Consider the following 26,580-nt stretch of genomic DNA (forward strand, 5'->3'; position numbering starts at 1 on the left):
GGGGGAAATAATTGGGTGCCCGTTCCTGACTGTCAAGGGTAAGGTACACCTGAAGGAATTACGCAACAAAAATTTTCAAATTGGGGTTTATTTGATAGACATTGACAAAATGTTGGAGAATTACAAAGATTTTTTTATATTTATAATATTGGTGTCATGTTACAGGCTATTATGTAATTATATCTAAAAAAATACGTGATTTTTCTTAGTTTGAGTAGATATCTAGTTTAAACTTCACAATATTGGCTTCAAAGATGTTTCATATGACAGACAGTGTTAGATTGTGCAGTTTTATTCCATTTTTTTCATTAAAAGTACAGTTTACCCTTCATTTATTATCATTTTTACTGTATAAAGTGTGCGTAATTTGATACTGAATCAACAAAATGATGCAAAAAGGCAATTTTGGACAATGCAATATATCCATCTTGATATTTAGTTAGGGACAAACACTCTTAGTTTTGTACTTTTAAGTCATAGTTTGTCTATAATTTACAATTTTATATGAGACGGTCATTGAAAAATCAGCTAAATTTTGACAATTTTCATCAAAATATCCATTATTTAGAGAGAGTGATCCATTTTCTAATTATGAAAATAAGCTTGTGTGTTGCGAGACTTGCAGATCTGACTCTTTCCTTCATAATATATTCAATGTTTGCAAAAAATTTGGCAATCTATATCATATTTATTGTTTCTACAGCAACGCATGATACGGTGCTTTTTGTCCGCAATTTGCTTTTTGTCCGCTTTTGCTTTTTGTCCGATAATTTTGCTTTTTGTCCGACACTTTTGCTTTTTGTCCGTTGCTTTTTGTCCGTTTTGCTTTTTGTCCGATAATTTTGCTTTTTGTCCGACACTTTTGCTTTTTGTCCGTTGCTTTTTGTCCGTTTTGCTTTTTGTCCGATAATTTTGCTTTTTGTCCGACACTTTTGCTTTTTGTCCGTTGCTTTTTGTCCGTTTTGCTTTTTGTCCGCTGATTTTGCTTTATGTCCGATATAAAAATGGGTATATTTTTTGCAGGTTTCACCTTGAACTTGACCATGCCCTTTTTGGAGTTAAATACAGACCATACTCACTTTATAAATGATTTGTACATGAAATATTCGTTTCTTTCACTAGATATAAGAAGATGTGGTATGAGTGCCAATGAAACAACTCTCCATCTAGTATAATCAATATGTTCTGAATTTACCGCTCACTTACGTTTAAAATGATTCATTGGAAAAGTTTTAGAAGATCGTTATTATGAGCATTTATAATTTTGACATACATTTATTTTCGCCTGAGAAGAGCGCAACATAATACAAAATACAAGTTCGACGTCATTATCTTTTGGTATATATTTCTTTTATTTCAGATGTGAAGAAGATCCGAATGCTTCAAATTTTGCATACTTAAGCTTTATGTTTCAATGACATAATTTTCAATTGTCCTTGATTTAATTTTCGTTGTTTCGTTTGTGTATAGGCTGATTGTAGGGTGCACATGTCCGACCGGTAGGTTTCATTCAACTAACTTTTTGTCAATGTTCTATTTTTATGGTTCGGTTTTTTTTTCTGATGCTTTTTAAGCAATGGGTCAATAACAATTAGCGTATTCAGGGCTTGTTATTTTTACTAGAATATTGAACGGGGTTCATTTAACATTGACCTTATTTTCATGTGCTATTGGTCGATGCTTATTTTTCATGAGATTTTGGTGGGTTTTTTTAATAATCTCATAGTAGACCAAGTATATTTTCTGAAATGGTTGTAATGTGAACATACTATTCGCAAATAGTACATGTATGTCTGAAATTTAATACATTTTTATGGTTTATTTGTTTGTTTTAATGAGTGTGGTATCTTAGATAATAAATACAATAGGTGGACAATATTGATTGTATTGGATGATTGCAATACATAATTGTCTAATTGCATGTAAACTGACACTGCCCTTACTTTCGTCATTCATCGATCAATCATGAGTTCTCGATTTACATATCCGACAAGAAGTCGCAATCTGACCTTGACCTCAGTTTCATAGTTCATTGATCAATTTTTAGTATTGGTGGTTATAGGTCTGTATCTCGGATAATAATTAAAACATTCATGAAAGATACCATGCAGATGTATAACTGTATTCTCCAAACTCGCGTTTACCTACAAAGGATTCATCAGTGACGGTCGATTAAAAATAAAATATGGAACTTAGAATTATTGGTAAGATTGCCAATGAAACCACTCTCTACAAGAGACCAAATGTCTTTGATGATAGAGACTACATGACACCGTACGACACTCAACTCGGAGCAGAAATCTTCACCTCATAGACAATCAAAAACGTGAAAATCATCGGCATCATTTATAATGCATAAACCTAAAAACCGTAAAGATAGCGTTAGAATAGATATAAGAAGATGTGGTGTGAGTGCTAATGAGACGACTCTCTCATCCAAGTCACAGTTTGTAAAAGTAAACCATTATAGGTCAAAGTACAGTCTTCAACACGGAGCCTTGGCTCACACCGAGCAGCAAGCTATAAAGGGCCCAAAAAATGACGCGTGTAAAACCATTCAAAGGGGAAAACGAACGGTCTAATCTATATATTAAACGAGAAACAAGAAACACATATGAACCACATCAACAAACGACTGAACATCAGACGTCTGTTTGACCTTGATCAATATTGTGATAGTCAAGTTTTTCAGATACTTTTACTAATTGGTCAACTTGACTTATTTTGTTGACCCATTTTCTTCAAGACTGTTTGCCGACAATAATACCAATTTTCCAATCATGATTTCTTTGATAGAGGGTTGCTACTCACAAAGAAGCTGTTAAACCAAGAGTTCCAAGTGGTGAAGTTGAAATCACACCCTCGTAAGTTTTATGGACGCCATCAAGAGTTGGTTGACCGTTATTGAATATCTGTATCACAGATGATAGCGGATAGGTTTCAAATGTCTTAACTACAATCCCGTCCCCTTTTCCCTGCATATGGCCTACCGAATTATTGTTACCAGGTTTGTACTAACATGAGCAACACATTGAGTGCCACGTGTGTAGCAGGAACTTCTTTTAAAAAGGAAGATGTGTTATGATTGCCAATGAGACAACTCTCCACAAGAGACCAAATGAATCATAAATTAACAGCTATAGGTCACCGTACGGCCTTCAACAGTGAACGAAGCCCATACCGCATAGTCAGTTATAAAAGGCCCCGAAATCACAAATGTAAAACAATTCAAACGAAAAACTAACGGCATAATTATCGTACAAAAAAAATAACGAAAAACAACAGCAACAAACACCAACCACTGAATTACAGGCTCCTGACTTTGGACAGAAAACATACATACAGAATGTGGCGGGGTTATACATGTTACCCTTCCTGAGCACCTGAGATCACCCCCAGTTTTGTTCAGTATGTTATGTTTTTTGTACTTTAATTGTTTGTGTGTTTGTCTTTTTCTTTTTTAGCCATGGCGTTGTCAGTTCATTTTCGACTTCTGAGTTTCAATGCCCCAGTGGTATCCTTCGCCTCCCTCTTTAGATGGAACATTTCTGCTTGAAACCTTAGATTTTCCATTTTCCTTATCTATCTGTAAGCTTGAAACATTATGTATGGTTTTATCCTGAGAAAATGCATAGCATCCTTCAATTTCATTCAGATTAAGAAATTTTTGCCAAAGTTGAAGGACTTGAAATAAATAATTGCTTTGAAATGTCAATTTTACATCTTTTTTGTATCGAGGCATTATTATTATTAATTAATTTGAGTTGTTTAATTTATTTTTGAATTCGTTTCAGACCAGTGATTTGTTCCCTTAGTTTTGGCCCTTGAAAAAAGAAACTTTGAAAATATGTAGATACAAGTATTGTTACGATTTGCTTGCATAAACTAACGAACTCGTAGTTGCAAATTCAGATAATGCCATCAGCGTTAAATATCGAACATTCCAGGGCTTGAGCGAGCTTTTTTCTGTGGTATGGGGTTTATTCACTGTTAAAAGCCGAGCGAAAACTGGTTTATAATGATCACACTTTTGATTATTGGCTTTACTGGATAGTCATCTAATGTACAAATATACCACACAAGTTTTACACGAAACCATTGGATTGGCATGAAATTTCTGATGTCTTCTGATTTTTTAGTCAATAAGAAGTAAAACTTTCCGCTATACGGTATTTGCATTACTGTATAGATTAAAATACAAAACATAAGAAATAAAAAGTTCTGATAAAAAAGTTTTAATGAAAGAAAAATACATCTTCCTGATGTGTAAAAACACGGTGAATACATTTAGAAAAGTGTCTTTTGTACCACTTTCATAGGAATCTTTCCTTAAATGTCAAAACGTATAGTCAAATTGGCCTGAAGAAAAGAATTGTGAAAATTATATGACATTAATATGTGTTCTTAAACATACAAATCCCTCTTATTGTTTTAAATGTTATAAACGTTTGAATGAATTGTACAAGTAATCCATACTTTCACGACTACCCTCTGTCAGTCATTAAGGGCATACAATACAATTACAGGGGAAGTAATGGCGTTGCTAACGTAAAACGTAATTTTCGCGAGGTCAAACTGTGACATATCGGGAAATGACTGTTTTTTTTTTTTGTGATTTAAACTGATTTAACTTGAAAACGAGTACATGGACCCCTCTCTTTTAAAATTGCATTATGTTTGATTACGTATGAAGTTTATTGGTACCAATTTTAATGAAAAAATCAACATTGATTTTTTTTTTAAATTTGATAAATATACCTCAAAAATGCCGTTTTTCCTAAGATTCCGAAACTTTGTTAATCATTAACTATATTCAAAGAATTGTTAAATATACTTAGAGATGAGTAAAGAAGATTTTCATAATTTTTGTACAAAAATCCGCTTGTGTTTATCTGTTGAAATAAAAAGGTTAGGTGTGTCTATCAAAAGGATAGAAATGTAAAAAAAAAACGAAATTTTTACCCATTTTATCTCTTAAAGTAGCACATGAAGGTATATTTTAATTACATTATTGAATTGCGCAAAAGGTATCTTTTAATGATAGGCCATGTCCAGGGAGACATAAAGCAACAACCGATGCATTTGTCTTAAACATCTCCGATATTGATTCCGCGTGGCTTTCTAATTGACACGAGTATTCATTGGTGTTCATGATAAAACCTTTGGAGCTATATCAGTTTGCGTGGAAATTAATAAAGAGCACGGCGACCTTTCCTCGGTGATATTTTAATGGCCGTCCGGCGTAAAAAATATCTGTTAACCAACAACCATCTTATGTGTACCAAAAGCCGTCAGCGATGGTCACACAGACAATTTGCTACCTTCGTGGAACAAAGTCTGGCTTTTCGCGGGATCCTATTAAACATTTAGTGTTGTCACTACCATGTGCTGTAGAGATTTCGTTGCACAACATGACAGAAACATTCTTTATTAGGACTCTATGTTGATAATTCGACATTGGATGTTTCATATACCCATTGTAGCCGAAAAATGATAATGAAACATTTTTGTTTGATATCGATCTATTGTTTGAATTGTAAATTTTCATATTCAATTTTTTTTTAAAGATTTTATTTCTGAAAAAGCAAGTGTTGGACTTTTATTAGCACTCAGTTCATATAAGCTGTCATTTTTAAATGTGCTTATCCGAGTCCTGGACTGCGTTCCAGCGGCTTTCATTCGTTTACTTTTGTGTACATTTTATACAGACCAGTATTTTTGTCAATTGTTTTTACCAATATTTTAGCTGCATGTAACATTTTGAACACTCAGAACAGCGAAACAAAATTGAGATTTCAGAAATAAATAGCCTTTAGCCGTCAACGAATAGCCGATGACTTTTCAAGAGTCGTTTTCGTCAAAGGATGATTCTTTTATTTTTGTGCAATTTTTGCTCTTAACGACAAAAAAAAAAGATAAAAAGAACATTACGTAAAGCATTAAGTATCATCTATAGTATTTTACAACCTTCATTGGTGGTAGTTCATATATATTTCTGCTATTTTTTTGTATATAAGTTATTGTCCTGAATAAACATCTTTATGCGTTTGTGCGTTTTTGCGTTTCAGTTTTTATTGTGTGAAATTTCTTCTATCAACCAAGACAAACTTTAAATTCGGCCGTTATAAATGTTTTCGCCAGAAATCCATGTATAATTCTTTAGCTACAAATTTAATCATTATCTAGTGCCCTTAGATGAGATTTTCCGAGACGCTGGGTTTGAAATGGGGTATCTCATTCAATTTATACAATATTCGGAATGTTTAAAAGATGCAGATGGGAATTTTCGGTCCTTACGAATGTGTTCGCAAGGAATTAAATTATAACTACTTGTAGGGTCATCAAAAAGCAACTATTTAGGACCCCCTTGGATTAAAGATCTTCCAAGACAACGGGTTCGAAAGTTCAGTTAAACATATGTCTTTTTTAAACATAATATTAATGGACCTGGCACACTGAAGTCTTGTCCAAAATATGATTATAATACGACACAAACGGAGCAGGATTTGCTTACCCTTCCCGAAAACTATAAATCATCACGGTTTTTACAGGGTTTTTCTTGCTCAGATTTTATTTTTCAATGTTGTGTTTTGTGAACTGTTGTGTGTCTTGTTGTTTTTCATTTTAGCTGTGGCTTTGTTGGTTTGTTCGACCTTTTTTTAGTGTGATTGCCCCTTTGGTATCTTTCGCCTCGCTCTTATATATGATATCACAATAATTATATATATGTAAGCGTTCATATGCATTTATATGGATACAATGTTGAATTTAAATAGACATAATAATTAGATGAGTGAAAAAAAGAAAATGAAGAAATAGAAAAAAGGGGACATAAACAGGAGAAATAGAAGGCAAGATATAAGGATATTTGTACGTGCGAGGAGTTGGCATTCTTAGTGTTTTACACAACAAGTAATATTTTAGATCGTGTTATATAGACAAACGCTTATTCATTCTGGTCGTAAGTTAGTCTGTCATCCTCAAACGTGTTAGCAATGGTCTACTTTCTCCAATATGTAGAATACATGGGATATTCAAAGATTTAGACGAACATGTTTAAACTATTATAAATTGATCAAATCAAATAATCCGGCCATGTGTGATGGTTTCGCTATTGAAATTCTGTATATGTTTAACCACGCTAAATATTATATATGACAATCATACAAATAAGTCAGGAACGGGGGTTCAACCTGTAATTTAGTAGTTGTTGTTTGTTTCTGTATATCATATTTGTTTGTCGTATACAGTTTTGTAAATCAATCAAGCCGTTGGTTTTTCTCGTTTGAATTGTTTTACCATTATGGTAAATGGTGTCGGCGTTTGCTGCATGTGGAAGTGCATACATTTACGACATTTTATAGCTTATACGCACAGTTTCTTCTTTCCGCTAGTGATATATAGTCACCATTTGCACTGATATACGAACGGCCGTCTGTTCGTCGCTCCAAAATATTTTGCAACATTTTAGTTTAAAAATTTCTTTTAAATCTGGTAATAATTTCGTGATATTTCCAACATCTTTGTTTTTTTTTTTAAACATTACAAACATTACAAATATAACAAACAATGCTTTAACTTTTTGAACACTATTGCAAAGCTTAAGGAAGACATGTGTAGCTATTTACTGAGATAAACTGTATTAATTTTTAAATTTCGGAATTGTCTAGCAACTATTTCCAAATGGCGTACCGTTAAGACGTTCGAGGCTATTCAAGTAATAAGGAAACTTTGGTTAACAGCATTGTCAGCCAAGTAGTTAATTGTTGTTTGACAAACTCGAAAAGAGGGTGGAAAGTAATTAAAAGGCTACTTAGCCTTTACTTAATTTTTGTAACGAAATAGTTGTGCACAATATTTTAGATACAGATAGTGCATTTCTAAATATAAAACACTTTTTTAATAGAAACATTTGAAATAAACACATAAATTGGTTAAGTCTGTAGGGCGGCAAAAGTAGAAGTTATTGTTATTTTTTTTCTCCTCACTGAAATGCGATACTTTTAATACTAATCCGTAAATGTGATTAAGTTTTCGGTATATTTCTTATCAATAGAGTATTCATGTACCAACCAAAGAAATATGACTGTATCCCGGGTTATTACTCTTGAAAAGAGAAATAAAATAGAATCTGTAAATAGTCTCGGTTACCCAGACGGTTGAATTTTACAAATCAATATGTGATACAAGTAGAAAATATCAATGAATTTGAAAAAAAATATTATAATCAAACATAACTCTGGTAAAAAATTGTATATTTACAATAAGTAGTTTTTAAGTAAACAAGTTAGTTATAACGACTTAAAAATAAAACTCCAATCAAATAAAAACCAAAAACTGCTAATTTTCCTAAAAATTACCAATGCAGGGGCAGCAAACCAAAACGCGTTGTCTGATGTGTCTGAAAATTTCGGGCAGATAGATCTTGAACTGATGAACATTTTTACCCCTGTCAGATTAGCTCTAAATGCTTTAGTTTCAGAGATATAAGCCAAAATCTACATTTTACCTCAATGTTCTAATTTTAGACATGGCGGCCATCTTGATTAATGGGGAGGGGGGGGGGGGGGGGGGGCGGTCATCGGATACTTTTTTGAAACAAGATACCCTAAGGATGATTTTGGCCATATTTGCTTAAATTTTGCCAGTAGTTTCAGAGGAGAAGATGTATGTAAAAATCAAGGACGACGACGGATGCCAAGTAATGAGAAAAGCTCACTTAGCCCTCTGGGCCAGGTGAGCTAAAAAAGCAAAACGGACAAAAAGCAAAACAGACAAAAAGCAACGGACAAAAAGCAAAAGTGTCGGACAAAAAACAAATTATCGGACAAAAAGCAAAACGGACAAAAAGCAACGGACAAAAAGCAAAAGTGTCGGACAAAAAGCAAAATTATCGGACAAAAAGCAAAAGCGGACAAAAAGCAAATTGCTGACAAAAAGCACCGTATCAAACGCACCAAAATTTTATCATATTGTAACATAGTCCAATGCACTCTTTCATAAGGTTTTTATATAAATGTTGAATTCTGCCACCAATCATGTGTGCATTTTACTATAGTTCTTCACATATCTATGAATGATTTTCTTTTTCATTGGTTGAAGGTGAAGAGAAATAGAGATTTAAGCAACTGTATGCATACATCAAAGATGTCTCAATTTACCTCTATTTGCATATCTCTGAAGCTAAAATTTAAGTTTTTGGTGCTTATAATACAAAGAAAATGCTTTTGTATAACATTTCCTTCATCAATAAGTTATATTTTAGAGCTGAAAAGTTGTATGGGTTGAAGAAAATTATTTTGAGACTTCTTTTGTCAAAATTGAATTTTGACTGAAAATATGCTCTTTTTGGTGTGAAGGTGTTGCCTCTTGTTTCTGGCTATAAAATTCGCAAAACAATGACTTAGACCAAAAACAATTTGATTTATTAAAGATAAATGATTTTTTTCAGCAAATAACATGATTTTTCTTCTTTTTGAGATGATTATCTGGTCTGATAGGAATAGGATCCCAGTTGCAGGATACCTGTCCAGAACCCACGAATGAAGTATCTTAATAAATCTACCATCTTTTAAATGGGATATTGTACCGAGATGAAAACTATGTAAAGATGCTTAAAATTGTAGTATATCTAAAGGGTTACTCTTTAAACTTGCAACTTCTGTTAAATTTTAAATGATTCTGAAATGTATAGGGTGGATGATTGTCAGAGTAAATGGTCCAAATTTTATTTTCGATTTTAACAAGGAAGTTAATAAAATGACCCTATTAATACTCAAAGCAGTGTTGCTCTCTTAAATGCCGGTTATGACCTTTCAGGAATTCTCCCAGAAACCATGAAGGGGGCTACTAGTATGAGAAAGTAATTGAAATTTTGCAGTCTAATATATAGGGAATAACTGAAAAATCTGCCCCTCAATTTGGATAAAATTGCATTGAATTAATGATGGAAATAATTGGGTCCCCGTTCCAACAACAAAAATAAGGACTCCTCTCTACTGGGCACAGTAACATCTAAAAAACGTTTGCATACATGGAAGTGTTGATTTCAAATAAGATAAGATAACCAACTTTGGTTACATATGTTTTATTAACTGTCGAATGCTATTTTGTAGTCCACAAAGCAGATGTAAAGATTTTTTTTACATTTATTCAAATATTTATTTATTAAAGTTTTAAGAATGAATATGTGGTCAGTCACTTGTTCAATATACTTCTCTAAAACTACCCTGATTGACACTGATTAAATCTTTTGACTCTATGAATATGGCCAATCTGTTTTGCAGCAGAGAAGTAAATAATGTACCTAAGCAACTTGAAACACATATACCTCTATAGTTATTATATTAAAATCGAAGAAATATAAGAAAGATTCCGTATTTTAGGAAATTTCCCACTTTGTAATATTTTATTAAATAGTTTTACAATAACAAGAACCATAGAAGAGGCACTATATTTAATAAACTCATCCAGTATCAAATCAGGACATCCAAACTTGCCAGATTTCAGTTTATCGATACCTTTTTAAACTTCATTACAAGTAAATGGGTAATCCAGAGAACAATGGGTGTTTTTCTTGTTTTCAAGTCAGTCACCAGAAAATTTAAGTTCTAAAAATCTGAGTTTAACAAAGATTTGTAGTGTTCCACCTATTACCATGATTACTGCTTTGATATAGGACTGGGTGTCTGTTGATTGTTATTTTTAAGAATGTTTATTGATTTCCAAAAGGACTTTGAGTCTTTATAGTCTAGACTATTAATTTGACTAATAAAAGTCCTATAAAACTCGGCTTTTAACCTCTTTTTTGTTTGCTTATTCTAATGTTTTACACAATTTGAATAAGTTTGACAAAGGTATACATCATTGTTGTCTTTTTGCAATCTTTTACCAAGAGAACTAACTTCTTTCCTCAGTAAAAGACAATCGTTAGACAATCTTCCTAATTCGGACATAACAGCAAAATTGCTTGCTTTTGTTAACCCCAAGTATATATTTCACAAATTTAGTGTGGGCATCAGTGTTGAACTTAATTTGGGCTTCAGACAGTCTATAGCTTTTCATTGGCTACACAATGTTCTTGAGCATTTTACACCCACACAAATTAAATATTGTAAAGTATTGCTGTTACACGTGGACATTTTTTTTATACCAGCATAAAAAATTAAAGACAGAAAGTATAATAACTGTAATGAGTGGCACGATATTTCGCCGACAATAACAGAGAACTGTAAAACAAATACTATATAAGCTTACAATTAAAAACAATAATATTTAATATTAATGCACACGTGAACAAAACAGACATACAGTATTGAATTACAAACTAACCAGGAGGAGTGACTCTCACATTTATAATTTTTATAAATCTACATAGTTTTTCAAGAACAATATAGTATCTCGAGCCCATTAATTGTTATAATTTATATACATTTTGACAAACAGTACAATACTGTGGTAAGAATCTCTAAGACTTTCTGTCTTGATTTAGAGCATTACATGACATGACATAATGATATTCACCACCGATGTCTCTTGATTCGCAAAGATGGCACAACCTATCATTTCTTGATATGTTGTTCCATCTCCTTCCCGTCTCAATAGGTAATCGGTGACTTCCACATCTAAATTTACACAATAAGAATTGATTATATATATATTGACAATTTGGAAAAATAACTTTCCAATCTAACATCAGTTTTAAAAATTCTATAGACAATAGACAATACTTTATTATTAAACCTCAGACACAAGAGGACATACTATACACATAAACACATTTGTATAATTATCGGTCCACAGGTAACACTTATCCATAAATAGCCGAAACTCCTGAAACTTTGTAAACGCACACGTGCTTATTTTACATTCTATCCTGTCGCTCACTGTTACGTAAATATGTTATACATGAAAACATAGGAAAACACCGCGCATGCTTTTTCTTGAGTTATAAATATTTTTACTAAGTAAGATAATCCAAAGGCAACAACAAAATTGAAAAACGGAGATATCCAAATCAGTAATTGTCGATTAATATTAATTTACACGGGAATCTTTATCACAGGAGGGGGGCACTTCGACCTTTTCATGGTAGGGATGAGTAGCTGAGATATCCAATACCCACCCTTTTCATATATTTTGAATAACAAAAGAACATACCCTATAGCTATGATATTTTTTTTTACAATAAGTATGCCTACATATAGCTATCATTGTTACGCTATTTCATGGGGAGATAAATAGTTTTGACAAATATCTTATGCCATTTACATATTTACGACAGTGCCGATTTTTAATTGCATCTGTAAAAAAAATATCGAAATCTGATTAGTTTCAGATTCAATCATCAACCTTGACTTATACTTCACCTAAATTTCTTGACCTCATCAAATATCATGAAGCTTAAAATAGTGACCTATTCCAGTGGCTCATCCCTTCCACTCATCTCATAATACGTGCAACCCCCCCCCCCCTCCGCCCCTCTACACACACACACCCCAAGATCTTTAGGGAAGGGTTTGGGCTGGGTTGGACGTTGTCTAGCTCTCCCTAGCTCTTCATATCAAGATAGCAGACGTTGAAAAACAGAAGACAAACGGGAGAATATAAGAAGAATAAAAAACTACTCTCAGACGATAAAAGCAATTATATATATAAAAAAGAAGATGTGGTATGATTGCCAATGAGACAACTCTCCACAAGAGACATGATTGCCAATGAGACAACTCTCCACAAGAGACATGTATGCTAACATATTTTATGCAATGCTTAATTGCTATGAATGATTTTAAAGGAGATGTAAAGTATACATAATAAATTTAGACAGTAACCCAATTAAACAACAAACAAAACAATTTACTTCTAAAGTCTTCTACAATGGACATGTCATTACATATTTTTAGTTTTTAATCCTCCCAAGTCTAGCTATAATATATAGAATAGTTGTTAATACATGTAAAAATTTATCTTAATAGCAAAACATGAATTCATATATTACTAAAAACAATGAGCAGGTTCAGCAACAAACTTCTAATATTTGTTTTTAGGTTTATTGACTTTTTAAACTATACTATATGAGAGAAAGAGAAATAAAAGAAAATTATAAATTCAAAAGACGAAAATACTGTTGGCATTTTAAGATTATTCTTAATTGTATTTTTTCTACAAGAATTGTCAAACAAGTATAAACATACATATACTATGATCATAAAACAAAAAAGACATTTATATATGTCAACATACGAACGGTCTCCCACAAAAGATCATGTTAAGCTTTGATTGGTAAGTACGATAAGGGCCTTATTCGCACCCAACATTAAATGGTATAGTAAATAAATATGAAGACATGTACAAGTAAAACAATAACAATAACAAACGATACAGTATTAAATTGTATGCTTAATAACATTTTTGATAAAATTTGTTGATTCTATTATGTTGATGGCCTCATAGTGAAATCTAAAATAGCATTGCAGGACTTATCACCTTCTTTATAACCAATGACATTATTATAATTTTAATAAGAATGGCGAAACTACAATGTTTTGAATTTCAGGCGCTTACAATAGGTCTTACATAACAAATTACCCTTTTGAGTATTTTTTCTCAAAAAAAGTATATTTAAGAAGTCCAATAAAACCAAATAATCTCAAAAGAGAAAAATTTAATTGTAAGGATGCCCATTATTCAAATATAGAAAAAGATGCGTGGGGCATTCCACATTGCAGTCCAACTACAATGAATAGATAAGATCTTCAACACGACAACAAAAAATAACCATACATATGTAATTTAAAAGCTTTACATTTTAAGGATCATTTTGAAAATATGTGAGAAACCGTTGGAAATATATTATTTGTGTTCTTATATGTTTTAGTTTTACTACGTTTCACTCTCTACACTTTTCGATGCCTATTATGAATGAAAAACATTCCGGTGGAATCGGCCATACTTTTCTAACACAAAGAAATAAACAAACAATCAAAGAAAAATTAACGAAAAACATATCTGTTTGAAAAATAAAATCGATAAAAAGGTACAAACGCAGATGATTAAGACATTACCCCTTCCTTTCCAGTGTTAATACAGTCCCCCCAAAAGAAATTGGTAAATCTAAAAAAAAATGTATTAGCCTTTTATAATTTTTGTAATCCACTACAATTTATATGCAAGGCTATTCTGAATGAATTAAACTACAAAGCGAAAACATTTTCCACTTTCATCAGCTATGAGACGGCTACCTTTTTAGAAAAGCTATTACTTGTCAATACATTAACATTAAACATAATATTGAATGAATGGTAAAATACAGCAAAATATTAATTTACAAATTACCATAACATTCAACTCAAAAAGACAAACAAAAATCATAAATATCTATTAAGTATTTTTAAAAATGTAGCTAAGTTTTTGTAAAGTTCAACATGACAAAATGTTAAAAGCCGCTTTAATTTGTACTCCGTTGGATTTGTAGTATAATATTGTGTTATATATTTATTTCTAAGGTTTATTGTTTCCTGTTTTTGACATTTAAATAGATAATGAAATTCGTCTCCTACTCCATTTCCACAGAGATAACAAATTCTTTCATTTTTTGGTATCCGAGACAATCTTCCCGTTTCTATGGGAAATTTTAAATTTGAGCATCTGAACTTTGCTATATAAAATCCTGTCCTGTTAGGTTTCCAAACGAAAGTCCTGTTTATGTTCTGAATAAAATACACCTCTTGGAGAGTTATTCATTTGGAAAAACCAATGTTGGATAAACTGATCATTTAGTTGTCGTGAAATTATTTTCTTTAAACCCAGTTTATCTAATTGAAGTTGATCTTGCCAAATAAAACTAAATCCACTTTCGTCAAATATGGATTTAACATACGTAATCCATTTAAATTTTGTGGGATACGGAAAAATATCTAGATATTTGTGAATTAGCTTTGAACTTAATCATGGTTTGCATAACTCATGAGAAAAATAATGTAATGCAACAACTATATGAAATGATAGTTAGTACATTCTAAATAATTGATTGATAATTTGCTGTCGGTTTGTTTGCAGCAAAATTCTTCTAATTTTTTTAATTTTTTCCAGAAAATACCAATGGAAGTAATGCATCAATCCAAAATACTTCATCAGCTGACAGACCTTTTGTTCACGCAACAAGCTTTCCCGATATTATTCCTGATATTGATGAAGGTAAATCTAAGATTTTCACAGCATTATTTGGGGTCGCCAATGCCCAGTTATTATGAAAAATATATATTTTGAATGAGTTACTGATTAAATAAGAAATTTAACTTCAGTGCCCTTGAAATTCTTAGCGTCCTTTGAAATGACACTAGCGTCAATCAGAACGTAAAAAACAGTGGCGTACCCATAATGGAATACTATTTTTACATTTGTTGATTGTTATATGTTATAGTAATACGGGCTATTTTGAAGTAGTTTATTGGTGTGTTAACTCGGTCGACTCATACACACAATCTGAATAAAGTCCTTGTTGATGTGTTACATATTTGTTTTTCGTTCATTTTTTGTACATAAATTAGGCCATTAGTTTTCTCGTTTGAATTGTTTTACATTTGTCATTTCGGGGCCTTTTATAGCTGACTATGCGGTATGGGCTTTGTTCATTGTTGAAGGCCGTACGGTGACCTATAGTTGTTAATTTCTGTGTCATTTGGTCTCTTGTGAAGAGTTGTCTCATTGGCAATCATACCACATCTTCTTTTTTATACTTAAGGCTATATGTTAGGATTATGACTTAAAGGCCGAGTTTACACATCTATAAACTATTAATGAAGTTTGTGAGTGAATCGGCCAAGTTTACACATAAATATACTTCCTTTAGAAATGATATTTATTACTTATTATTCTAATAAAATGCTCAAGAAATATGTCAGGACCGAAACTTTCGTCAACATTTACTGACATTTTTTGCTTGTTAAGGAATTAATACTACAAAACACAACATACAAAATTGAAGACGGAACAACATGAAACCCACCAAACACCGGGGTGATTTCAGGTGCTCCGGAATGATTAGCAGATCCTGCTCCACGTGTGGCACTCGTCGTGTTACTCTTTAAATTTATTACATCACATAATAAGGCATCACGCAATAACGGATTGGTATATTTACTCTTATCTAACCCTAAGACATCACCAATTTCGTAAACCATCTGTCTTGCTAATTGTCTAACCCTGAAACTTGTACAGACATTCGAATACTTAAATATTACCAGCCCAGGCGAAGGTATATTTTAGAAATTAGACGCAAGATATTTCAAAGCGGCTTAGCTCTTCCAATGTGCAAATATAACCATACTTGTTTTCTTCAAACAAATAAAGCATGATATTTTTATTTCACAGGATTAGTGGCTGGTATGTCCTTACTTGTGATCGGAACGTTTGCTTCCTGTATAGTAATCGTTGTCATCAGGTAAAATCTATTTTTTCAAGAAATATTTTTCTGTCCTGAAATTTGAAATACCCGTGACTGGTTAAAGAAATCAAAATCATGATTTGGAAAATATTGTTCAAGCTAACTAGTTAAAAAGTAAATTACACGGCTGGTCGGTACTTACCAGCGGAATTGTAGCTTAAATAGTCCTTGATAGATGGTTCGCAAATTTTTAAAAAATATTCCAAGAACACTACGAGTTACGGTTCCACAGCTAGTCAGGACTATTACATGAAGTCAATCACTTCGAGTGTTCATATAATGAATAAGATAAAGAGATTTTACCTATAAATTTAATAGTTTATTTGTATTTATTTAGCTAGCAAAACTCTCTGTGTTCATATTACTTTGGAGTTTCAAACAGCTGTCCAGATAATACAGAAAGAGATTAAATTTTCATGATTTTGAAATTTTGTATTAATACCACTATCATCAGATTAGAACTCATTGTTTCGTCATTCCGATGTTTTGTTGCGTACATTTTTCAGCCTGTAAAAGTTTTTTTTTCTAAAACTAAGGTTGCAACTCCTTCTGACAATATTGACGTCTATTGGTGGCGGTGGATATATTTTTATGCCTTATTCACTTTAAATTCAAATTCTCTTCTTAACCTAGGTAATCTCAAGGCCAAAAGACGGGCATATAAATCACAAAAAAATACACAGGTTCTTGGCTAGTGGTCCCCTCTTTTTTTTTTATGTGTTTTAATTTTTTTAATAAATATTCTGTAATATTTTAACTTTATTTTCACTAATTTAATGTGTTCTTAATAAAAAAAAATAAGGAGATGTAGTATGATTGCCACTGAGACAACTATCCACCAAAGTTCAAATGAAGTGGATGTAAGCAATCATATGTAACCGTACGGCCTTTAACAATGAGAAAAAACCCATACCGTATAGTCGGCTATAAAAGGCTCCGACATGAAAAATATTAAACAATTCAATTGAGAAAACTAAGGGCCTAATTTATAACAAAGCAATTTACGAAAAACAAATATGACAGACATGAACCAACGACAACCACTGAACTATTCGTTCCTGACTTGGGACCAGCACATAAAGAATATGGCGGGGTTAAACATCTTTCTCTTTTCCGTACGATATTACAATAACAGAAGTTTATAAATTTTGACTGTCTATTATTATTTTCCACAATAGAGGGTTAAAATTTATATACTATTGTTATTGTATTTCATATAGAAAGGAACAAGAACACATTAAATAGGTGAACATAAAAATTAAATTATTACAGAATATTTACTAATAAAATGAAGACACAATTTTTTTGGGGAAAAAGGGGGACCTATTCCCAAAGCGCCTGTGAACAAATACATATATACAATATGACTACTTTCATTCATCCTTTCACATAACTACAGGCAACTTACTAATTGGAATTGATTGATCAAAACACTTTCACACTGTGTTTAAACTACCCCGGCAAAAAATGTTTGGACTCAATAGTATCTAATATCCGGTACGGTGACGGACCATCAACAGACAGAGAAAAGGTAGGATTTCTGTTTATTTATTTGTTATTTTTATGATATTGTATATACATACACATATAACTATTTTCGATTGTGAGATGTAATATTTACTACAAGCGTTCTAGATTAACTGAGAAATAAGTAAAAAGGCACATCATAATGGTGAATTGAGTGAACCTTGCCTCTAATTTGTTTAATTTCACGTTAAATTGTGCACATTGTGTGGAAAGAAAGGTACGAAAAGAAAGATATTAACATAGAGCTTGCAGAACTAGTCACTTTGAGCACCTTACTATTTGTATTTCTCTGCATGGAACGAAAGAAATTGGTCATGTCAAAATGGAAGGACCCGGTTTTGTCAATGTGTAAAATTTCTCAAAGCAGGACCCGATTTTGTCATAGAAAATAATGCATAATCGGATAATGTAAATTATAATCCGCGGTTTAAACAGGAGTTTGATGGCTCGTTGGAAAACGATTCCTTTCAGAGGATAACTTATTATTTATTTGAATCCGTAAACACTTGAATTCCTGCTTATTGGAACAAAAATAATTTAATTTTTCTTTGTATAAAAACGAATACTTTAAAGGCGAAATATAAAGAAATGAAGGTTGTTACGCAATTTAAGTTTTTTATATGAATTATGTAAATTTAAGTGTTCAAAGTTGGATAGTGTACGGCCTTGAAAATTGAAGGGCATATTTGATATGTGATTTTCTTGGACAAAAGGATGGTTATCTTAATAAATATTCAACTGTACTTAGAGGGGGGGAGAGGGCAGTATGATCGTTTGAAAATAAATATTCTGAACACTAAATGTTCATTATAAAGCAAGAGAATAAGACAAATGTATATGTATACAGAATCGCCATAGAAAATGAATTTCCATGCGGCGCAAAGGATCACAATAATCATGCGTTTAAAATCTTATTACGCCTCCTTATAACTATTATACTAAGTATAAACTAGTATGATAGTCTCAGGCCATCCAGAAAATGCAGTAATGATTATTTTATTAATAATTTTATAAATAAACGGTTCTTTTATCTCTCCATTGTGTAATGATTATCGTACATTGACAATTGTTCTACATTTTAGTGACGTTGGTCAATTTTATAATTGTCAAAATGCAGGGGCGGATGGAAGATTTTTTAAAAAGCGGGCGTAATTCCATAAAACGGATTATATACTGCCGAGCGTAGCGAGGGGAATCTTCTTTTTTGACGATTTTATGCTAAAAAATCATATATAAATCCTGAAAAAACCATGATATAGTTATTTCTGGCCATCAAGGGGGGTGTAAGGAGGGAGGGGGGGGGGTACACCCACTACACTCCCTGGATCCGCGAGTGTTATAACATAGCTGTATCGTATACCATCATAAAATTTAATAAGAAACGAGAAAACAGACACATCCGCCAACTTTGGGTGCAAATCGCGCATATACTTTACAGGCTCTGTAATCGAATGAGTTAAGCCTTTTTCAACTGATTTTTTATAGTTTGTTCCTATGTTGTGCTGTTCCACCACTGTTTCAGGTTAGAGGAGGGTTGAGCGCTCACAAACATGTTTAACCCCGCCACATTCTTTATGTGCCAGTCCCAAGTCAGGAGCCTGTAGTTCAGTGGTTGTCGTTGGTTTATGTCTATCATATTTGTTTTTCGTAAATTGTTTTGTTATAAATTAGGCCGTTAGTTTTCTCAATTGAATTGTTCCGTATTTTTCATGTCGGGGCTTTTTATAGACGACTATACGGTATGGGTTTTTCTTATTACTGAAGGCCGTACTGTTGCCTATAATTGCTTACATCCACATCACTTGAACTTGGGTGGATAGTTGTCTCATTGGCAATCATACCACATCTCCTTTTTTATATCATAATGTTATATAAAAATTAAAGTAAATGCATGCTATAACGTATATATATTCCATTTAAACTTAGTTCGAAGATAATTACAAATTCGAAAAGTTCCCGATTAAAATAAATTTTAACACGACAGGTTTGTTTTACAATACATATGACTCATACATTGAATTTCCTTCGACGGACAATGTTCAGATCCGTATTAATGGTGCTTTTTATAAATTTGTAGTTTCAAAACAAAACAAAACCGGGTCCTATACAAAGACAAAACCGGGTCCTTATGTTGTAAACAACATTGACAAAACGGTATCCTTTCATTTTGACATGACCCAATTCTTTCGTTCCATGCACAGAAATACAAATAGTGAGGTGCTATAAAAAGTGACTAGTCTTGCAATCTCTATATAGATATAAGAAGATGTGGTATGAGTGCCAATGAGACAACTCTCCATCCAAGTCACAATTTATAAAAGTAAACCATTATAGGTCAAAGTACGGTCTTCGACGCGGAGCCTTGGCTCACACCGCACATCAAGCTATAAAGGGCCCCAAAAATTACTAGTGTTAAACCATTCAAACGGGAAAACCAACGGTCTAATCTATATAAAAAACGAGAAACGAGAAACACTTATGAACCACATCAACAAACGACAACTACTATGTTAAGATCTTTCTTTTCGTACCTTTCTTTCCGTACAATGTGCACAATTTAACGAGAAATTAAACAAATTAGAGGCAAGGTTCACTCAATTCACCATTATGATGTGCCTTTTTACTTATTTCTCCATTAATCTAGAACGCTTGTAGAAAATATTACATCTCACAATCGAAAATAGATATATGTGAATGTATAGTCTTCAATATCATAAAAACAACAAATAAATAAACAGAAATCCTACCTTTTCTCTGTCTGTTGTTGATCCGTCACCGTAACGGATATTAGATACTTTTGAGTCCAAACATTTTTTGCCGGGGTAGTTTAGGTGGCACGGTAGTATTTACATTCCGGAATTTAGGTTGCTCTTTTGTGTACCCTACTTAAGTCAATGTATCTGAACAGTGTGATTGGACCAAAAATACAATATCTGCTGAACATACTTTCTGAGGGATGAATCAGGTGTAGAAAAATATGAAATAGTTTTACATACAGGTGAAAATGAATTTTTGAGAATTTTTTTTAATTTTGTATTCACTGCATGATAAAAGACCTAAAAGCACTAGTGGCCTTAGGTTTTTTAAAATAGCAAAAAAAGTAAACGGTCATTATACATATTCAAATTATTTTTTTAATATGATAATGAAAGTACTTAAGTTAACTGAGTATGTAGAATTTTGGGCAGTGTTAGAAAGTGGTGAAAATTCTAAAAAGGCTATCATTATCCCTATGGGCCAGGAAATACTACCGTGCCACCTTAACTGGTATATATATGATGTACATTAAATTCATTAAGGTATTTTTATACCTATTCAATTTGTAAGTGTATCAATAAAAAGTTGACTAAGGGCAAATAGAATAAGAACAGCCCTTAAATTCCATCCCTGGGAGTGGAAATTGCTGATTCAGCAAATTTTGCCTGATCTGTGGGTACTAATGTCAAAATTTACCTAGAAATTAGAACTTTATAATTTTAATGTAACTAGCAATAGATTTTTAATTATAAATGCTCGCTTTAACTTTTCGCAGTGTCTGACACATGTGCAACCACTGGAATTTAAGACGCGACATATTTTATTTGCCTGTACATCCAATAATTTTCACCGAAATGAATGAAGTGCATAGTTTTTTATTTTTTTCCACAAAAATATAGCTGTACTAGTTTTCTATAGGTTTAATTTGTAGCTCTGTGGTAACATGACACCTGTGAGAGCTTTTTTGGGACCAGTAAGTGGTTAGGGGGTCCATTCTTATTCAATAAGCCTCCATATTTAGCTGAAATAGAGATAGCATGAGGGGTTTCTTAACATTGATAAGACAATTTTTTGGACAAAGAATGTGATTATCATTGTGTGTCAAGAAGTTATGTTAGCTTATTTATTTTCTATGCAAATGTCATGAATTGTTTTACTTTTCTGACCCTGAGTGGCACAAAAAAGGTAAATTGATTATGTAAGGGGACATTATTTAACTAAATGCATACATGAGAAAGAGACAAATAGCCAACTTAGAGATATATTCTAGTACATGTATTGTCAAAAAGATTTTAAAATAATAGTTTACTGCAATCTAATGAATCTTGGTGTGTTGCCTACATAATCTGGAAATGCTCAAATGAATGTAAGGCATGCTGTAAAATGTGGAATGGACTTTACTATCTTTTTTCATGATTTGGTACTTAAACTGTTTCTTTCAGTCAGATTAACTAGAAATAGAGTTGGAAATGTTATAATTCCTCCTGAATTATCATGTTTTACTCCTGTGCTGATTTGAAACATTGTATATTTGGTTTTTGTTCACTCCTTAAGTAAACGTGAAAAAATGAAAAAAACTATGAAAATCTGCCAGCTGTGGTAGGGGTATAAACTTTTAATTTTTTTGGTAAGAAATAAGTGTATACTAGTATTCTTTATTGCAATATGTTTCCAAGTAAGTAGTCTATGCATCAAAGGAGTTATGACTGGTTTCAAGTTTGTGATGTCTTTGTCAATTTAGACACAGTGTTTCATAAACATAATTAAACGGAGAGAAGAGTCAGTCCACCTGTCCTATTAAAGCTCCGTGTATTTATAATTTATTTGCTTTCCCCACATTTGTCTATTTGTGTCTGTTGTTAAAGATAAATAAATGAAAACGCTGAAAAAAACATTACATATTAGTTTCAATTGTAATTTTTCCTTACATTTAACTAAAAGTATATTGTCGTCCTGTTTTCATGTTATATTAATCCGTGTTATTGTTTTGGATAAAACAAAAATAATAAATGCATTAATTTAACTCCCTACACTGTGTACATTTATGTTAACTGTTCTCATTGCACCATCTACGATAAAATTAGTTTGTCTTTACATATGAGAAAGTATAGGGATTGAACTAAAATCGAAAGTGGTGTTCAAAAGATAGAATATAAAAATAAGGAGATATGGTATGATTGCCAACTATCCCGTTTACCAAAGAAACTATCCCTGACTTGGGATAGGTACGTATAGAATGTGACCGTGTATTGGCCTATAAATATCTATTGTTTGTGGGTTTTTTTTTGCTATCTGATTGTCTTATTCCAATCCATAAATTTCTTCTTTTATACATATACACACTATCTACCATTAGACCAGAGAAAATCCAATTAAAATTCATTTCGTATACTTTGACCGACCGTGCAAGACCCTCATGGGTAGTCATGGTCGTTAAAAAACCCTCTCGTCGTGGTATACTTTGGTATATATTTGTTATTATTGTTTGTTTGATTTTCCAGACGATGTTACAAGAAAAGACGACGAAAAAATGAAGGCGTTGTTTATGAAGAGGTTGAAGATGCAGCTACGTCTTGTTCTATTGAAGGATCCAGCAATATCAAAGTTTTAGTTGCAAGAGCCAGAAATATTAACAAATCAAGAATTGAACAAATTAATGAGGAATGGTTGAAGCAAGATTCTAAGACCAAAGCTGAAAGAAATGTAATGCAACCATCTTCACCAAAATCGGATAGAAGACCTTCGCTCCCAGAGCCAGAACGGATGCCATTTTCGAAAGAGTCGATAAAAAGTGTGAAACGGATAGTTATTGAGGATGAGGACGACGAGTATGCCACAGCTGAACCCGATGAGGACTTGTACAGCTTGGCTGACGGAGAGACAAAAAATGATATCACACCTCATAATATAGCTATAAAGAGACCAAGTATGCGAAAATTGAAATTACAAAGATCGTCTGCTTTTGATGTTGAAGATGAAGACCCATACGCAGATACACCAGAAGATGAATACGATACAGTAAATAGTCCTAGAGACCATAAACCCATAACCTATAATTATGGACAAAACAATGATAGTGAAGATGAGGACCATACTTATGAACTAACAGATGACCTAGATTATGATAAGGTTAGAAACGCTCGACCTCATATCGAAGCTATCCACCGTTCTAAATCGACACAAAGTCTTCGTGAGAATTTATCAACAACGAACTCAATTGAAGAAAATTGTCTTGAAGGAAATATATATAATGAGAGTTTTGATGGAGATTATGATATGTTGAACAAAACAAGGTTTCGTTTTACTATCTCCAGTGAAAATTACGACAGTGTAATATTACCATGGGAAAGAGGTGAAAACCGAAATGAAAAGGACAAAGAAAAGAAGCAAGAAATTGACGATTTTGATGCTCTTGAAAAACATGAACGTGCTCGAAGTAATTTGTACTCAGACATGGATTCTTTAGTGCAGACTAATGACCCTAATGAAAGTTCTAATCAAACATGTTGTGGTGATGAGACTAGTTCCTCCAAAAATACCGTGTCAAATGATGAGCAATCCATGCAAGAGATTAATGGAAACATTTTAGAGAATAAACCCGAGAATTCAGAAACGGGAAATGATATTGAACTTACAATTATAGATTTAGTTCAACAACATAAAACAGCCTCAAGTGATTCTCTTGTTTCTTCATCAGTTAAATCCGATGCTGGAAACTCTAGTGGTTCAAGTGATCCAGACATGAAAAACTCACTTCAGCCGCTTATAAGTGATGAGTTGTCAGTTCATGAAACACATCTTGATGACGACAATCAAAATTTGATTATTCAAAATAAGTGCTATGGACAAAAAATGGGAAACGGCAATATTCCTGACAACAAGTTAGGACCCAATGTACACGAACTTGAAGTATTAAGTAGTGTGTGATGAAGTTGTATATCTCATTTAAAAAGATTAGTAGTTAATTAATTAATTAGTTAATAAATGTAGAAAATAATATAGGTTACTTGTTGAGGATGTAAGCTCAGCTAGAACCTCTAGCCATTGAGTAATACATTGATTGATGTACTTGTAAAGTTAATTGCTTTTCCTATACTGACTTTTATTGTATCTTCTTTCATTTTATTTTTTTTAAATCTACTGATCGAGATTTAGATGTCTTTGATTTACTTTTGTCGTTGGGTTACAATCTCATTGACTTATACCCCACATCTCCTAGCTTTATTCATAGTTATTATTGTGTCCCTAAAATCGCAAAAGCGGTTAAATTCTCCAATACTATCATAAGTGTCAGCGGTAATTTTATTAATAAATATCATTATTATAATATAATTATTTATAAATAAATAGGATAGCGCAGTCAAGTCACTTATTTGGTGGTAGAAAACCGTTTGTGATGTTCCTATGGAATCATTGGCAAATGGAAATTGGCATATACGATTACAAAAATGGCAATTAACATGTAAACATATCGGATATTAAGAGCACCCTTTTAAAAAAGAATATTTTTCTCAATTCAACATTGTATAGATATCTTGTTGCAAAATATCTCTTTTGATTGATTGATTTTTTGCCATTTTTGTAACGTTTAGCGACAAATATCCTTCCGTCCCCTAAAATTGGTCATTACCCAAATTCGGTCACCTTGGGATTGAAAAGCTTTTAATTGTACGCTTGTTTACATTTCTTTGCACGTTTTTGCAATATGGTGGTGCAGGAATATATAATTTTTACACTTTGAAAGTGCTACGTACCTCAGATAAGTTTTTCCGAAGGAATTTTTTTTTTTGCGGGAAAATATACGGAATGCGCTTGCTTCCTAAATTCCATGTGTCAAGCTACGCAAGATTAACTGCAGTTTTTGGGGCTAATTAGACTTACTCTTACAAAGCTTTACCAAATAACACATGCTAAATTATGTAAAATGCATATTAAAAGGAAGAAACCAGTCAGCATTCTTCGTCAATCTATTTATATTTATGTATTCTCCGATGTACATATGTAGTATGTTTTAGTCACAAATCATATAAGTTGATTTATACAGTTTGAAATGAATTGAATTGAATTAATTGGTTGAAGTTGTTAGAAATATTAACATGCTTTATCATTTTTATATAAAAACAATATAAAACAATTTCCAACTAATTCTTGATCGAAAAAAAATCATTCGCATAGCCTGCAAGCTTGTCATATGATGATTTTTCTGGGATACCGATTTAAGGTTACGTTTTAAATTATCTGGCGCCATTGAAAAACACAAATGAATTAAAAAAAAAGCGCAACGTGTCGATATTTCATTGGGAAAATCAATTTAGTTTCGGTAATTTATTCATATTTGGTGTCTTAAAACTAAATTGTGGAAATGCCTTGTGTGACCGATTTATGGTACCACGTTGATATCTATGCAAATTAACAACAAGAGTGCACACGCTGAAATATCTCGCATGCTTTACTGGCCATTGATTTTATGTTGAAAATCTTATAGATAAAGGTTTTACTACAAGTATCACATAAGTTTAACATTTTTAAAGATCCATGACAATGAGATCAAAGTCCGATAAATCCTGTCAGACAGACATGTACACCTTTAAATTATTCCATACATCAAACATAGTTGACCTATTGCTTATGGTAATAAAACAAAAACTCAACAGTAACATCATGAAAATGGGGTCAAGGTCAGATGATACTGTCTAGACCGACATATACACCTTACAATCATTCAATACAACAAATATAGCTGAATTATTGCTATTAGTATATGAAAAACAGACCAAAACACAAAAACATAACGTTGACCAATGAACCACGAAAATGAGGTCAAGATCAGATGATACTGTCTAGACCGACAC

At 32.4% G+C, this 26,580-nt stretch overlaps 1 protein-coding gene across 1 annotated transcript in view; it reads left to right on the plus strand.

Moving 5' to 3' along the window:
• Positions 1-25,677, plus strand: part of LOC127729859 (uncharacterized) — a 53,341-nt gene extending 27,664 nt beyond the window's left edge. The window contains exons 5-7 of the mRNA XM_052237770.1: positions 15,091-15,195; positions 16,372-16,441; positions 23,230-25,677. Of these exons, the coding sequence (XP_052093730.1) occupies positions 15,091-15,195; positions 16,372-16,441; positions 23,230-24,655 (1,601 nt within the window). The 3' untranslated portion in view covers positions 24,656-25,677. The remainder of the gene's footprint in view (positions 1-15,090; positions 15,196-16,371; positions 16,442-23,229) is intronic.
• The last annotated feature ends 903 nt before the right edge of the window (positions 25,678-26,580 follow it).

The sequence above is a fragment of the Mytilus californianus genome, unplaced genomic scaffold (genome assembly GCF_021869535.1).
Source record: "Mytilus californianus isolate M0D057914Y unplaced genomic scaffold, xbMytCali1.0.p SCAF_2, whole genome shotgun sequence".
Classification (NCBI taxonomy): Eukaryota; Metazoa; Mollusca; class Bivalvia; order Mytilida; family Mytilidae; genus Mytilus; species Mytilus californianus.